This window comes from Gavialis gangeticus, unplaced genomic scaffold (genome assembly GCF_001723915.1).
Source record: "Gavialis gangeticus isolate Ggan-Ray unplaced genomic scaffold, GavGan_comp1, whole genome shotgun sequence".
Taxonomy (NCBI): Eukaryota; Metazoa; Chordata; order Crocodylia; family Gavialidae; genus Gavialis; species Gavialis gangeticus.
In genome coordinates this window covers 73,331,683-73,345,339 of record NW_017729031.1, presented here as the reverse complement: position 1 = coordinate 73,345,339, position 13,657 = coordinate 73,331,683, and the positions used below count along the sequence as shown (strand labels likewise).

At 41.9% G+C, this 13,657-nt stretch overlaps 1 protein-coding gene across 6 annotated transcripts in view; it reads right to left on the bottom strand.

The window, feature by feature from the left end:
* MYO1B (myosin IB) overlaps positions 1 to 13,657 on the bottom strand; it is a 236,509-nt gene that overhangs the window by 72,074 nt on the left and 150,778 nt on the right. For all 6 annotated transcript variants that reach the window (XM_019523112.1, XM_019523114.1, XM_019523116.1 and 3 more), the window contains exons 8-9: positions 2,389 to 2,487; positions 1,924 to 2,027 (exon numbers count right to left, since the gene is read on the bottom strand). In XM_019523112.1, the coding sequence (XP_019378657.1) occupies positions 1,924 to 2,027; positions 2,389 to 2,487 (203 nt within the window). The remainder of the gene's footprint in view (positions 1 to 1,923; positions 2,028 to 2,388; positions 2,488 to 13,657) is intronic.

Below are 13,657 nucleotides of genomic sequence, written 5' to 3'. Positions count from 1 at the left end.
AAAAAGGGGGGGGGAATCTTGAGATAGAAGGAAGCCAAATAAATCAATATTTGCAAAATGTACCATTTAGGCACATTAGCACAGCGTACAAATCTTTAGCATACACATATGATACAAGACCAATATGGAAAGTTGCTTACTTGGATAATTACACTCCAGTTATTCAACAGAGCTTTGTGAGGTAACTCAGTTTGCATGTACCTTAATATCTCTATGTATCCATCTCTATCTCGGTGCGCTTAATTTGCTTCTACTTTTCCCCAGAGCACTAAAGGGTAGTTCATGATTTCAGAAAGATATGGTCTGGCTTCCAAACACCAGTTAGTGTAATTTCAAACTCAAGCCAAGCTTTGAAAAATAAACTAAACAGATCACAAGTGACCTGAGAAGACAGCAGTCAAAACTGATAAATTAATATAAATTCTAAAATTAAATGCAACTATAAACAGAATACAAGAGGAGGATTACAAGAAGGAACATTTACTTTTCCTCCTTAAGTATACACATGCAAAACCAAACAAACATTATCAAGGTTTTGGTTAATATAGGATTGGAAGGGACCTTCTAAATCATAACACTGAGTTCCCTGATATTGTAGGGAAGCACATCATAATCCCTTTATTAAGGAAATAAACTTACAGTTTAAAACTAGTTAAGGTTTCCCCCCGCCACTACTCCTGTTGAAAAGCTATCCCAGAACTTTGTTAGTAGTTAGAAACTTTCTAAGTTCCAAACTAGATGTACTTGTAGCTATTCCACACCCATCTGTTCTTATGCCAACACTGTCTTTCAAGTTTAAATAGTTCTTTTCCCTCTCTCACGTACAAAAAGACGGATCATACGCTTTTTCAGTCTTCATTTTGCTCGACTAAATAGGCCAAGCTCTTTCAGTTTCCTTTCCTTATATCTAAAATTTACTGTATAGCTCTACGTGCCAACAAAATACCATATTTACTCATATCTAAGATGAGGTATTTTCTCCCAACTCAGCGTGGGGGGGAGGGGAGGGAGGGAAGCCGCATCTTAGATTCAGGTACTTGCCCAGGACAAGCAGTGGCTAAGCTACCACTTTAGCCCCAGGCTCTTGGCTGACATCGGTGCTGAACTACCACTGCCCTGGGCTGGAATGACTCACTGGGGGGAATGGGAGGAAGAGACAGGGAAGAAGGGGGTTCATGGCCACAGGCAACACAGAAGAGGCCATGGGATGTGGAAGGGAACCTGCAACCTGCCACCACACCCGCTGCCTCCCCCTCTCAGCTGCCCCCTTCCCCCTTACCTTCTGCTCCAGCTCTAGTCTCTCCAGTGCCAACCCACCCCAGCTGGGAGCTGCTGCTGCTGCTCTCCCTGTCTCTGCTGAGCTGAGACCAGGCCAGGACCATGCTGCTGCTGACTGCCTCAAAGGAGCAGAGCTGCAGCAGAAGGTAAGTGGGGAGGGAAAGGCTACAAGGGAGACAGGCATGGTGGGGGCAGACTGTAACAGGAACAGAGAGACGAGGGGTAGGGGGGAAACAAGGGGTGGGGAGGGCAGACACAGGCATGCCTTGGCAAGCAACAGGGGGGCATACAGAAGGAAAAATTGGCACAGGAGGGGCAAGGAGCTGGGGATCTGGCCCCTCACCACTGATTTCCCCACCACAGCAATGAGTGGGACAAATTTAAGGCAACCTTCCACAAATTAAATTCCATACATGGAAAATTAAAACAAATTTATAATGTTCCATGTATTGAATCTAATTATTGTAGGGGTCATCTTAAATTCAAGCTTGTCTTGGATTTGGGTAAATATAATAATGTGTACAATACAGATTAGGACCCTAATTCTGGAAATGGGCCCTCATTACAGAGCCAGTGTCAAAATTAAGGCCCCAGTTTCAGTTTAGTGCTGTGTCCTGGATTACACAGAATGGTACTGTTTCTTACCCTAACTGTTCTGAAGTTTGCTGCGTCATCTACTCCATTTACTCTGGCAGAATCCAGACCCAGGTAGTTATATCTGCTGAAATCCCGTTCAAGTTTAAGTTTGCCTAATGAATAAAATAAAAATAATATTAATAACCAAACTTCCCAAATGTCTCCTTCATGTCAGGAACTTAAAAAGAGCCCTTAGTTCAATAACAGTTATTAACAATACTGTTAATTTAGTTCAGTTACTTTTAGATTGCAAGTCTTTCAGAGCAAGAATCCAATAACATCCAGCTCAATGGGACTTAACCTTGATTACGTCTTTTAGACTCTATCACAACATACATATTTTCTACTCTCATTATTGTTATTATTAGCAGTAATAATCTGGTAGGTAGGAGAGACACACCAGAGAAACAAAAATTGAAGCATCAGTTGTGAAAATTATTTGAAACAAAAATACTGTGTAAGCGTAAGACTTACAAAGCAGGTCTTCTGAACCACCAGAAAGGATTTGATAGAAGATATGAAAGTTTCTTTCACCTCGTGGTTGTTTAACAACACGCGACTTCTCTAACAGATCTGAAGACAAAGTTACAGGAGTTAGATAGAAAGTGGTATGACAAAAATACTAACACATTTCCTTTTTCCCTTCCTTTTTCTAGTTTATAGTTTTTTTAATCACTTGAGCTGGTCAAATAATGTATAGTGAAAAATACGACTAACAGTATTTTTCAGTTATTTGTGAATAACCTATTTGGCTGACCTAGAAGAAGTCAATATCTTCTAAATGTTGTTAGCTTACCAAATTAGTCATTGAGAGAGAGAAGCCATAACTCCTCCCGCCATACCTGAGAAGCTATAAAGAACTAATTCTACATGAAGTATTTAAAGGGTGCAAGCAGTTAAAAAGGAGAAATATTTTTAGAGTAATATAACGAAACAAAACTAGGAACAACAGGAAAAAACTGAGTAAAGAAAAAAATTAAACAGAACCACAGTGCAATATGTCAGGAGGCATGGAATAATCTCCAGAGGGACCTAATGAAAGCTCCATAATAATGCAACAGGGGTGTAGGTTGTAGCCGCGTTGGTCTAAAGATATAGGCAAACAAGGCTCTTTGAGTAAATCTGATATCTTTTATTAGGCCAACTTAAATAGTTGGAAAACAATTATAGCTTGCTTAATAATTGTTTTCCAACTATTTAAGTTGGTCTAATAAAATATATCAGATTCACGCAAAGAACCTTGTCTGCCTATAATAATGCAAGGCATTTCAAGCCACACTGGAACACTGCGCTGTCAAATAGAATGACAAAATGAGTTATTAGTTCTTCTCCGTTAATGCCTTATATGTTTCTATCGCTTATCAGTGAGGCTGTCTGCTAGACTGTAATGCTTTGTTGGCTCAAAACACAATGAAAAATAAATTTTATAGCACTTTATCACACTTACTACACAAAGGGCAAAGCAAACTTGGTTATAAGACTGAACTGCACTAGTAGTTTTTTTTGGTAGTTTTTTGTTCAGTGCAATGTGGAAATGGGAAGACAGAGAGACAGATCACCTAAGAATCTCACATGTGCTTGCTTATCATACAAGGATTAAGAATGAACTGCAAATGCAGAGGTCCCTCAGTCCCAGAAAGTCTTTCATTCCTCATTTCAGTTAGATACATAAGGGCTCAACCTCACCATCTCAGCCACCTGCAGTATGCAAATTCCTGGATTCAAATCCCTTTAGGTCCCATTCAAAAGGGAGAAAAGCACAGGGGCCAGTATACTGCCACACTGGCTGCTTGCAGACATTTAAAAAAAAACCCCACATACACACAAAAAAACCCGGTGCTTTACTTGAAACTTGATGCGCTCTCCCACTGAGCCCAGGTGTATGCCTGGAGGAGGCAGTGCATTAGTTGGACGCAACTCATCCAATGTCTATATAGATTGGAAGCTTTAGTGGGGCTTTTTTGGCACTTATCTAATAGCTGCTTGACTCAGCTTTAGATACAAGTGCCAGAATGCCCTGCTGAAGCCCCTGATCTGTACAGATGCTGCGGAGCTGGGTCAAAGTAGCATGCTGCTTCTTCTGATAAGGTGTGAAGGGGGGAGGGGTTGTGGGGTTTTTTTTCAACGCCAGCAAGCAGCCATTGAAGACAGTGAAGACAGATATGCTGTTCTATCTGTGTACATCCTGGCATGAATAGGCACCTCAACAGACATGTACATATTCTGTACCATATCAGAGCTTTTTAAAAGATACACATCTAAGCTATTGAAAGAGACAAAGTTATTTTCAGGCTAACTCCAAATCACCTAGCTATTTGTAAACAAAGTCAAGTTTTGCAACTATTTAACTCAGTACTTAAGAGTCACAAGTTGAAAGGTCAAAGCCTCTGAGAATAAAGCCAATCAAAAGCAATTCAAAATTCCTTGCTACATGAAAAGCTACATGGTTAGGTAATATCAGGCATTCATTTCCTAATGCTTTAAGAGTCTCTTTTTGCATCTTGTAGGCTCACTAATCATTGAGAAAATGTGATAACAATGAAAATTAGGTATGTTTTCTTTAGTCACAATAAAATCAGTTACATTAAAAAAAAAAAAAAAATCACACCCCATCTCTGCTGCAATGGAAAAAGGGGCATCACGTTCCCAGTCAATATATAAGTTTTCTGACAGAAAAAGAAAAACTGCCAGAAAAAAAAACCTTGCACTCCTGGACCTGAGTAGTTTTGAGATCCTTTTAAAATAAACAGAGAAACACATGACATACTTCCTAGGTAGTCAACTGATTTTACAATACAATAAAAGTGAAACAGAAGCACAATGCACAGTCGTACCATGTTGTAAACTGCTCTAATCGAGGGTAAAGTTATCCCTTGAAAAATGCATAGTAAAGGTACCACATGGCAAAGTCCCATTATACACTCTATTTTGCCTAGGGACAGAATTTACACAAACCGGTTTAAGTGACTGAAACAGGTTTAAACCTGTAACAGAACAGACATTCAGTGCACATAAACCTCTTTCAAAATGGTCAAAATTGGTTTAAGATAAACCTGGTTGGATGTAATGTCAGATTTAACTGATTTAGGTAAAACCAGTTTATGGAACTTCTGTCCCAGATCCCTTACTGGTTCAAGTTAACTCACAGTCCCCCAGCATCCCAGGATGCTTTGCAGCCCTGGGCTATGTTCTCTATGCCAGTGGGGCAGGGGCTGCTCTGCCCCTCTGCTCCTTAGCCTGCTTCCTGCCTGCACCCATCAGCCCATGGGGGGGGGAGGGAGAGGGAGGCAAACAGACCCCCAGACCCTCCTAGCCCAGATCTACACACTGCCTTGGGGGGTGGGGAGGGAAAGCCCCTGTGGTGGGGGGCTTTTCAACCCTCAGCAGCTCAGCCCCGGGAGCCAATTCTCCCCCCGCACCCCGCACAACTGCTTGCTTTAGGGGCTGCCACAGGAAGGAGAGAGGAGTTCCCAAGGCCCCAGGGGTGTGGGAACTAGGGAGCCCCTGCCTCAGGGGGTCCCTAGCCAGGTGGATGTAACCCTAGGTAACCATGGGGAATTCCCCTCCTCCTTCCCAGCTGCTGATTGCTTCAGCCACTGCCACAGGAGGGAGGGAGAAGCAGTCCTCCAGGCTGGGGGCCTGCCCATTCAGCCCAGCATGGGGGCTTCCCCCAACCCCAATCCAAGGACCCCCAGCCTGGGACAGGCCCAGGGAGCTGAGGGGAATTCTCCTGCTCCTCTGCTGCAGGTTTTGCCACAGATGCTGTAAGTCTGAGGCAAAACCAGTTGCATGGGGAAAGGGTGAATTTCCCTCAGCTCTCTGAGACTCCAAGTGGCTAAAGCAAACAGCTGCAGCTGTTGTGTTTAGGAGGGTAAGAATTCCCTTCAGCTCCCTGGGGCTGCCACGGGTTGGGGTGGGGGGAAGCCCCACAAGGCAGGGGCTCCCCAGTGCCCCCATGCTGGGCTGCATGGGCAGGCATCCCACTCAGAGGACTTCTTCTCCCTCCCTCCTGTGGCAGCCCCTGAAGCAATCAGCAGCTGGGAAGGAGAGGGGGAGACTTCCCCTCACTCCACAGAGCTGCTTGGGCTGGGGAAGCTACCTAGCTTGAACTGATTCTGCCCCAGGCGTTTTGACTGTCTGTATTTAGTCACAGTGTAAGTTTCCATAATCAATTTCATTGTGGGACAGCTATTTGCTCAATGCAAACTAATTCCTCCACTACCTATGGTCAAGTGTCTACTATGAGAAACTAGCTTGGGAAAGTAGGTAATATACCTGCTCCATACCACGGAGTGTGTTTTACTGCAGAGTAAAACGTAGACCAAATTATTTGATAGTTATAGGGTCATGCACTTGCACCATCAGAATAAGCTACTTCCTAATATTTCTCTCCAGATAAGGACATTCTATAGATAGATGAGAGCTGTTTATCAACTGCAAAGGGAGATTTGGATAAGATTTAGAAACTTGGTGCTAAAATTCCATTTCATGTTATTACACACAGAGCTGACCCTAGGGGCAGATCAGCCTGTGAGGGGCCCCCATAACACTGTGCGGGGCCATGGTACCCCCGCAAAGGGTGGTCTCTGTGCCTCTTCCGCAGCACGGGCCTGAGCTGCCAGCTCCAGTCAAGCCCTGCGGGAGGGGTCGCAAGTGCTCCGCCCGGCTCCATGAGACCCCCACAAAGCACAGGGCCCGGGGGTGCTCACCCTGATTTGCTGTACCCTACAGATGGCTCTGATTACACAGCAGTGTCAGTGAGATTATCAGCAGCTCTAACACCATATTTTCAGAAGGATGCCATTAACCAAAAATTATACTAGTGAAATGCTGAGGTTTAAATTAGCTAAAATGCATTTCTCTGCTCAGCATCCTTCTCCCCAACCTAGTTAGGGGGAAGCGCCAATGCATACAAACAAGTTGATAGTGCTTCTATCAACTTTCATTTTATATTTTTATTGTGAAGAGTTGGTTGTCATTAGCTCAGGAAGTTTAGGGAGGTTTGATGAGATCCAGAAGTAGCTGAAGCTACTTCTCACCATTTTTTAACTTTTGTTTCCTTGAATTAATTCAGAACACTAGCAATACAAAGAAAAAAGAAAACCACTAGTGTTCTAAAACTGCATGTGCATTTTCTATGCATCAATAAATCCTATCAACATACACATTTATTTGCTACAGAACTGAGCAAAATTAACACCACCTGCCACTTCATACGCTTCCTCTGGGGTACCATGCAGGGAGCTGCAGAACAGCATTAGAAAAGGAATCCAATATAGCATCAATATTGCACAAAGTCCTACCCTCCCTCTCTTGGAAGGATTCACTAATGACACAGACCCTACTTCAGCCCTTAGGCTAGACAGCAGCTGCAAAGCAGCTATATCTTCTCCCCCTTCTCTCAGCCTTTGGATGAAGAGCCCCCCCCCCCTCCTTCGCATCTCTGAGCATTTCCTGGCACCCAGCTCAGCTTCTAGGAGGAATACCTGGCCCTTAGTGCTCTTGTTGAACACAGGAACAGAAAGTAATACAATAGAACTTATCAATATTTTAGTTAGTTACAAGCAGCTTTTTGTTCCAGCACTGCCTGTTGTAATTATCTTGGTATAAACATTTACAAATGTGGCATGAATCTAAAGAGAAGACTTATATTGTATTAAAAAGCAGGAAAGCCACGTACAGGGATTAAAAGAACTTTCTAATAAAATATGGCTAAACATCAGGACACAAAAGTGTATTTATTACTGTATTCTCCAATTAACTATCTTCTGATTCAACCCATATTAATCTTTCAACTTATGATGTACCATAAACAGAGTGCACACATAATAAAACAAAGCATACAGCAAATTCAGCACTTGAAAGGTTGCAGGCAACATTGGAAAGATTTCTACTTTAAATTCTGATATCCCATTGCTTTTTGTGCAGACTTGGGATTTCAGGGTTGTTGTTTTTTCAGGAAACCACCTGCATTTTTACACCATAATAACCCTAACGCTTCGTTCTACTGTTTCCAAATGTGGCTTTATTTCAGCAACAAATTTTCATATTTTATTTTCAAGGTGTTTGAAAAAAACATTTACCAACAGGGGCTATAAACTATAAATTTATTATAAATATAAATTTCAATTATTTGTCTTTTCTAAATAATGTCTTATTTAGTTTAATCATATACCACAAAAGACAATAACCTACATGATTTAATGCAACAAGAAATTGACCATATCTCTATCAAGTTAATTCACTTCAAGGACATAAATACCTGGGAAACCCTAAACATTCACAGACACTAGGGCAGGCACGTTCGGCATGTTTTGGTATCTAGTGTGCTTTAAGTTAAGGAATTTATAAATTTGGATCATTAGAGCCACAGTAAATTACAGCACACCTCTTACAATTGGTTTACATCACTGGTTCACAACCTCAGGACTCGACCAAAATCTCAGGGTCGTGGAGGGTCCTCAGTAGGGTCACAAAGGGCCCACACACACACATACAGTCACACACATGGCCTGGGAGCATCGGGTGGGCAGGCAAGCAGGGTGGGACTGCCGCGCTCAAAAGGAGCAATGGCAGCTCGCCCACCCCTGCCCCCAGGCCACCACTGCCACCGCACTCTGCTCTCAGCAGCCCCTATGGCACTGGGTCAGGAGCTCCTGGTGGTGGCCAGTTTAGGGTCACAGCAAAAAAAGGCTGGGGACCACTGGTTTACACAGATAAAGCTATATTTCTGGTAATCAGTATTGATTACTGATGTATATATTAAAAATATATTGTAACATTTAAAAGTTGTAAGAACTGTCAGGAATTGATGATTTGGCATAACCCATACCTGAAGAACAGACATTTCCACTGCTAAATAAAGACTGTATTAACTTAAATATGAAAAAGAGAAAACAAAAAATACTATTTTTACTGTAATCAAAATACACTAAGAACATTTTAAATTTCTGTCTAAACATTTTAAAAATATTTTAATGGATTCATGATATATTTATTCAGCTCAGGCAAATGTGAGACTTGATAGCTCAACAACATTGAAAATGTACAAGTATTATTTTACAAGTAGTTTTTTAATTTAACTGACACTAGACTTTTGAATTTTTACTGTTATTCTCTTTAAATAAAATGTAATCTTATTTGGAATCAGCAAAGTAGTTAATCACATGGCTGAATTAAAGCACCCTGGTCATCTGGCACAACTCGCAAGTGCCTAGTGAGACAAGTACTTAAGTCCCTTCTTTCCTGCTGTTTTCTAATCAAGGATGCTTATTTTTACACCCTTCACCCACAGCTTGCAGTTATTCACTAGTTTGTCATGCACATAAATCTCTTAGTGATCAAACTATATTCTGGCTGTGTATTATGTCTATGGCCTCCCTCTTGGCCGCCTCTTCATGAACTGCCCTACTAATACAGAACTTCAAGGACACCTACACGCATGCCTCATGCCTGCTCCAATGCATACTAATTAGTATGTGTCAGAGCACACTCAGGTTAATTCCTGCACCCTCTGTGTCATGTGTATTCAGTGTCCCTGTGCTTCAAAATGGCAGTGGGGACACTTAAACTAAAGTTTGTAGAACAAGATTAGTTAAAGCATTCCCCCACTCCCATTTTGAAGTGTGCGATGCTGAATACATGAGATGCTGTGAGCGCTTTAATTACAGTAGCTCCCAAGAGCCACTCTAGCTAAAGCACCACTCCCTGCACCCCCACCCTGGAGCACCTGTAAAGACACCCCCTGATCTCTTTGTAATAAACCCATCTTCTTTGCTGATTTGAGTCCTTCCTGCTTTTTAAGTCATAACTGCTAAAAACAAGGCTGATCAAATTCATAGTAAAAATGTGAGGCACGAAAGAAAAAGCTGTCATAGGTAAGTTAACAGCGATCCCTGCTATGATATTACATAGATCCACCGGGATTCTTCTTAGAGTTAGGTTCATTAGCTCCCTTCAAAGATGATGGTTTGAGAATAGCTAGTAATACAAACACAGCCACAGTAAATAAATGCAAAGAACTACTGAGGAGCTCAGGATGTGTTTCAGCTTTTATTTTAAAGGGGGCTGCTTCTCCAATCACCTGCATGGGACTGCTGCTGAACTCCAGTTGAGTGGAGAAGTGGAAACTCTTGAAGTAACAGTCACAGTAATTAGCTGAGCAACCCATCCTTGAATCAACAATCTACTATGAATTAAATAGGTTTTTAATCATCCCTATGCAAAACAATCTGGGTTCTACTGTAAGAGTAAATTTCTGTTCATTATAAAAGAATGGGAGGCAATTTCAGTCTTCCTTCATATTTTTTCTTATATCTTATTACCAGTATTATATTTCACATAATCTTTTTCTGCAGTCCCTACAGTGGCTGAATGCTCTTCCCAAAGCAGCCGTGTTGTGGAACCGTTCTTGAAATATTCATAGTCTGTGAAGCACCTCGGGAATGTCTTGAGAAGTATTAAGTTTGTTACAAATGTATTCCAATATTCTTATAAAATCTCAGCTGTGGAGCTCTGGTAAAATACTTCATACTTACCTTCTTCTAATTATATGCATGCCTTCAGAGGCTCTAGTGTAAACAGCGCCCTGAGCATATGTTAACAGAATTTTGTTGGAAGGATGATTCTCTCATTTTTCTTTCAAGTTGTGGGTTTTTACATTTTTCTTCTGGCAAGAAATTTAATCAGTTATCTGATTTCCAAAATCCAATGTTCACTATGCTGTCAGCCTAGATCATTATAAGAAAAAAGTTCCGTAAAGTTTTATACCTAGCAAACCTGGTACTTATTGCAACAAAGGAGCCATCATTACTGATCTTGTTTAAAGCTGAGTTTATGTTCTGCTGTGCTTTCTTGTCCTGCATACACTGCAATCAGGCTGACAAAAAAAAAAGATCTAAAACATCTAAAACAGCATGTTTTTAGGATTTTTTTTCTTGTTCTGTTAGCATTTTAAGAAATCGACCTAACATATAAAATGAAGTCAGCACCACCAATAATCACTGGTTTAACCCTCTCGTGGCTGATTGGGTAGAAATCTGACCCCTCATTGCATCAGATATCAGATAAAGACATTTCAAAATGTAGCATCTTCTGTAACTTGCGTCTGCTGAGCTCCCAATCTGTCACTGTTTTCAGAATGGGAGGGAGGAAAGGGAGTAGAGGGAGTTCAGTCTGGGGGGTTTTCAGCCACGCATCCCCCCAGAGGATAGGCCAGGTATATTGGAGGCTCCCTAAGGTGGGGGGTGTGCCCAATTCACCCACCCTTCAGCACTGGCTGGGGAACCCCAAGAATGAGCTCTCTCCCCTGCCTTTCTCTCCTCCTACTCTGAAAACAGCCAGCACTGGCAGGGAGCCTGGCCATTGCTATGGGAACCTGGCTGCCGGCTCCCAGCCATAGCTAGATTCCCCTGCCCCCTGGAGCCAACAGTGAACTTCTGTTTGGTCTGGGATAACACTAACTCAGAACAGTTTGCAGAAATGGTTCTGAGTTACAGCTGAGAGCTGCACTTCTGTCTGCACCTTATGAAACAACTTTTGCTAAAATATGGATAATAATGTTACTGTGCAGTACATTTGGTGACCTTCCTGCATTGGCGATGCATGCGGGTGCATGTGCACCCCTTGAAGCGCCAGCCACAAAACCAGCAGTGCCAGCAGATGTGCACTTCCAGTTTCGCCGCTGGCTCAGCAATTGGGTGCTAGTGCTCCCCACCCCCTGAGGTTGGCAATCTGGTGCCCCCCCAGACTTGGGAGGCACTAGTCACCCATGGCTTTCTGATCACATTACCTTTACGATTCATTGACTTGGAAATATTCAGGACTGTTCCATTTCTCTACGTACACAACAAATTGAATTAACAGTTGGGAAAGGAATGAGTGAACACCACAAGCAAGAATTATAGATAATAGCCAAGTACATTCTGAATGATCCAAAAGAAGCTATTTTTAGTCACTTCCTCTTCAGCCAGCCTACCGTGGGGATCTTCTTTACTACCCAGGCCAAATCACAAGACACATTCCACCCACAAGACAACAGAAAACCCTTATAACTAAACTCCCATTTTCTTTACCAACTATATTTTTCCATTCTTTGATTCTCTTTTTGGTCATCTAAACAGATCACTGCTGAAGGGGAGAACACAACAATGGCTTCCCAACAGCACCTTCTTATATTAAGCACACCCAGGTTTGGAACCACTTCCTTTGAGTGGAATGATCACTAATCAAATCACAAAGTAAATGGCAAAATCTAGATAGTTTCCACAGACTAGGAAATCTTGCACACACTTTTGAAGGTGCTAAATCTTGTCTTTGTTAGGTGCCGACTTACATTTGAAACGGTGTTCAATTGCGTTGGCTTAAATTAAAAAAAATAAAAAAATCAAAAAAAAACAAATCAAACCTCTTTTCCTACTTAACCAAGTCTTATACTATCAAAAAGTGATTGTGTCATCTAAAAAGCCACTCTGAGAATGAAATTGGAAAAAGATAAAATTTTAAAACAAAGAAAAATCTCTTAAATATCTAGTCGTAGGAAACTCAGGTAACATTGCCTTGACCAATGAAAACTCCAAACAGTTATTATAACGTGAACTAAAGCTTGTTGCTTTTAGTCTAGTGATTCTTCACCAAATGTATAGTTACATCTCTTTCTTAAAAGGCAAAAAAGCCAAACATATGTGATAGCAAAATTCACTGCCGTTGCTTTGCTAACCTAAAACGTAATATTTTGGATAAAATTCACAGGTCTTTTTCATGCCGCTTGTGAAGAAGGTAGAAATAGATGTTTTATTCTTAATTATAGCTATAACCTATTATTTGGATGCTAAGTACATGCTGTTGATTAAGAAATACTTTTGTAAACCAGGCATTATATATACTGTATATAGCTCCATAGCTACTTTGTAGTTTATCATTAAGTCAGGGTGCAGTTAAGATACAATATAATTTCCGATAGGGGAAGCCCACCCTAACATTAAAAGGTGAAATGTCATTTAATAGGTCAATCCTTCTGAAATTGTCTTTATGTTCTTTGTGCTACAACTAGTACACTGCAGGCCTGGCCCATGATTAGGGCTGTGGCAATACAAATAATATCAAAATTAGGCAGAAATTGCTGTTACTTGATCCCAAGAAATGTTAATTGCATGACCCAGTAACACGTAAACACACCTTTTTAATATTGCCAGCCTTTAACCCTAAGTTGATATTTTAAAATGACAGACTATGTAGATATGAAGTATGTTTGTGCTGCTTCCCATCAGTGAAAAAAAATATATTGCCAAAATGTAGTTAACTATCTGCAGGTAATTTTGATATTATTTATATTGCCACAGCCCTAATAGTGGGCCAGGCCTGCAGTGTAGTAGTCGCAGCACAAAGAACATAAAGACAAGGTCATAAGGTTTGACCTATTAAATGACATTTCACAGAGCCCAGGCCCCCCGCCCCTTGCAGTGCCCCAGCCCCCACAGCAGCAGCAGCAGCCGTGGGGCACTCAGGGCCCCCTACATCCAGACCCCCCACGGTGCAGCACAGCCCCAGTCACCTCAGAGCTGTCACTGCCTATGCTGCCTATTGCGGGGCCAGCGTGGCGCAGGGCTGTGTAGTTTTAGGCAGCACCAGGGCCACTTGGACCGTCACCCGGAATCCAGCCCCATTCTCAGGAACCATGTGTTGTGCTGGCCCGGGTCCTGCCTCCATGGAACTGGCCCAGCTCAACAGCGCGCAGGGCCCATGG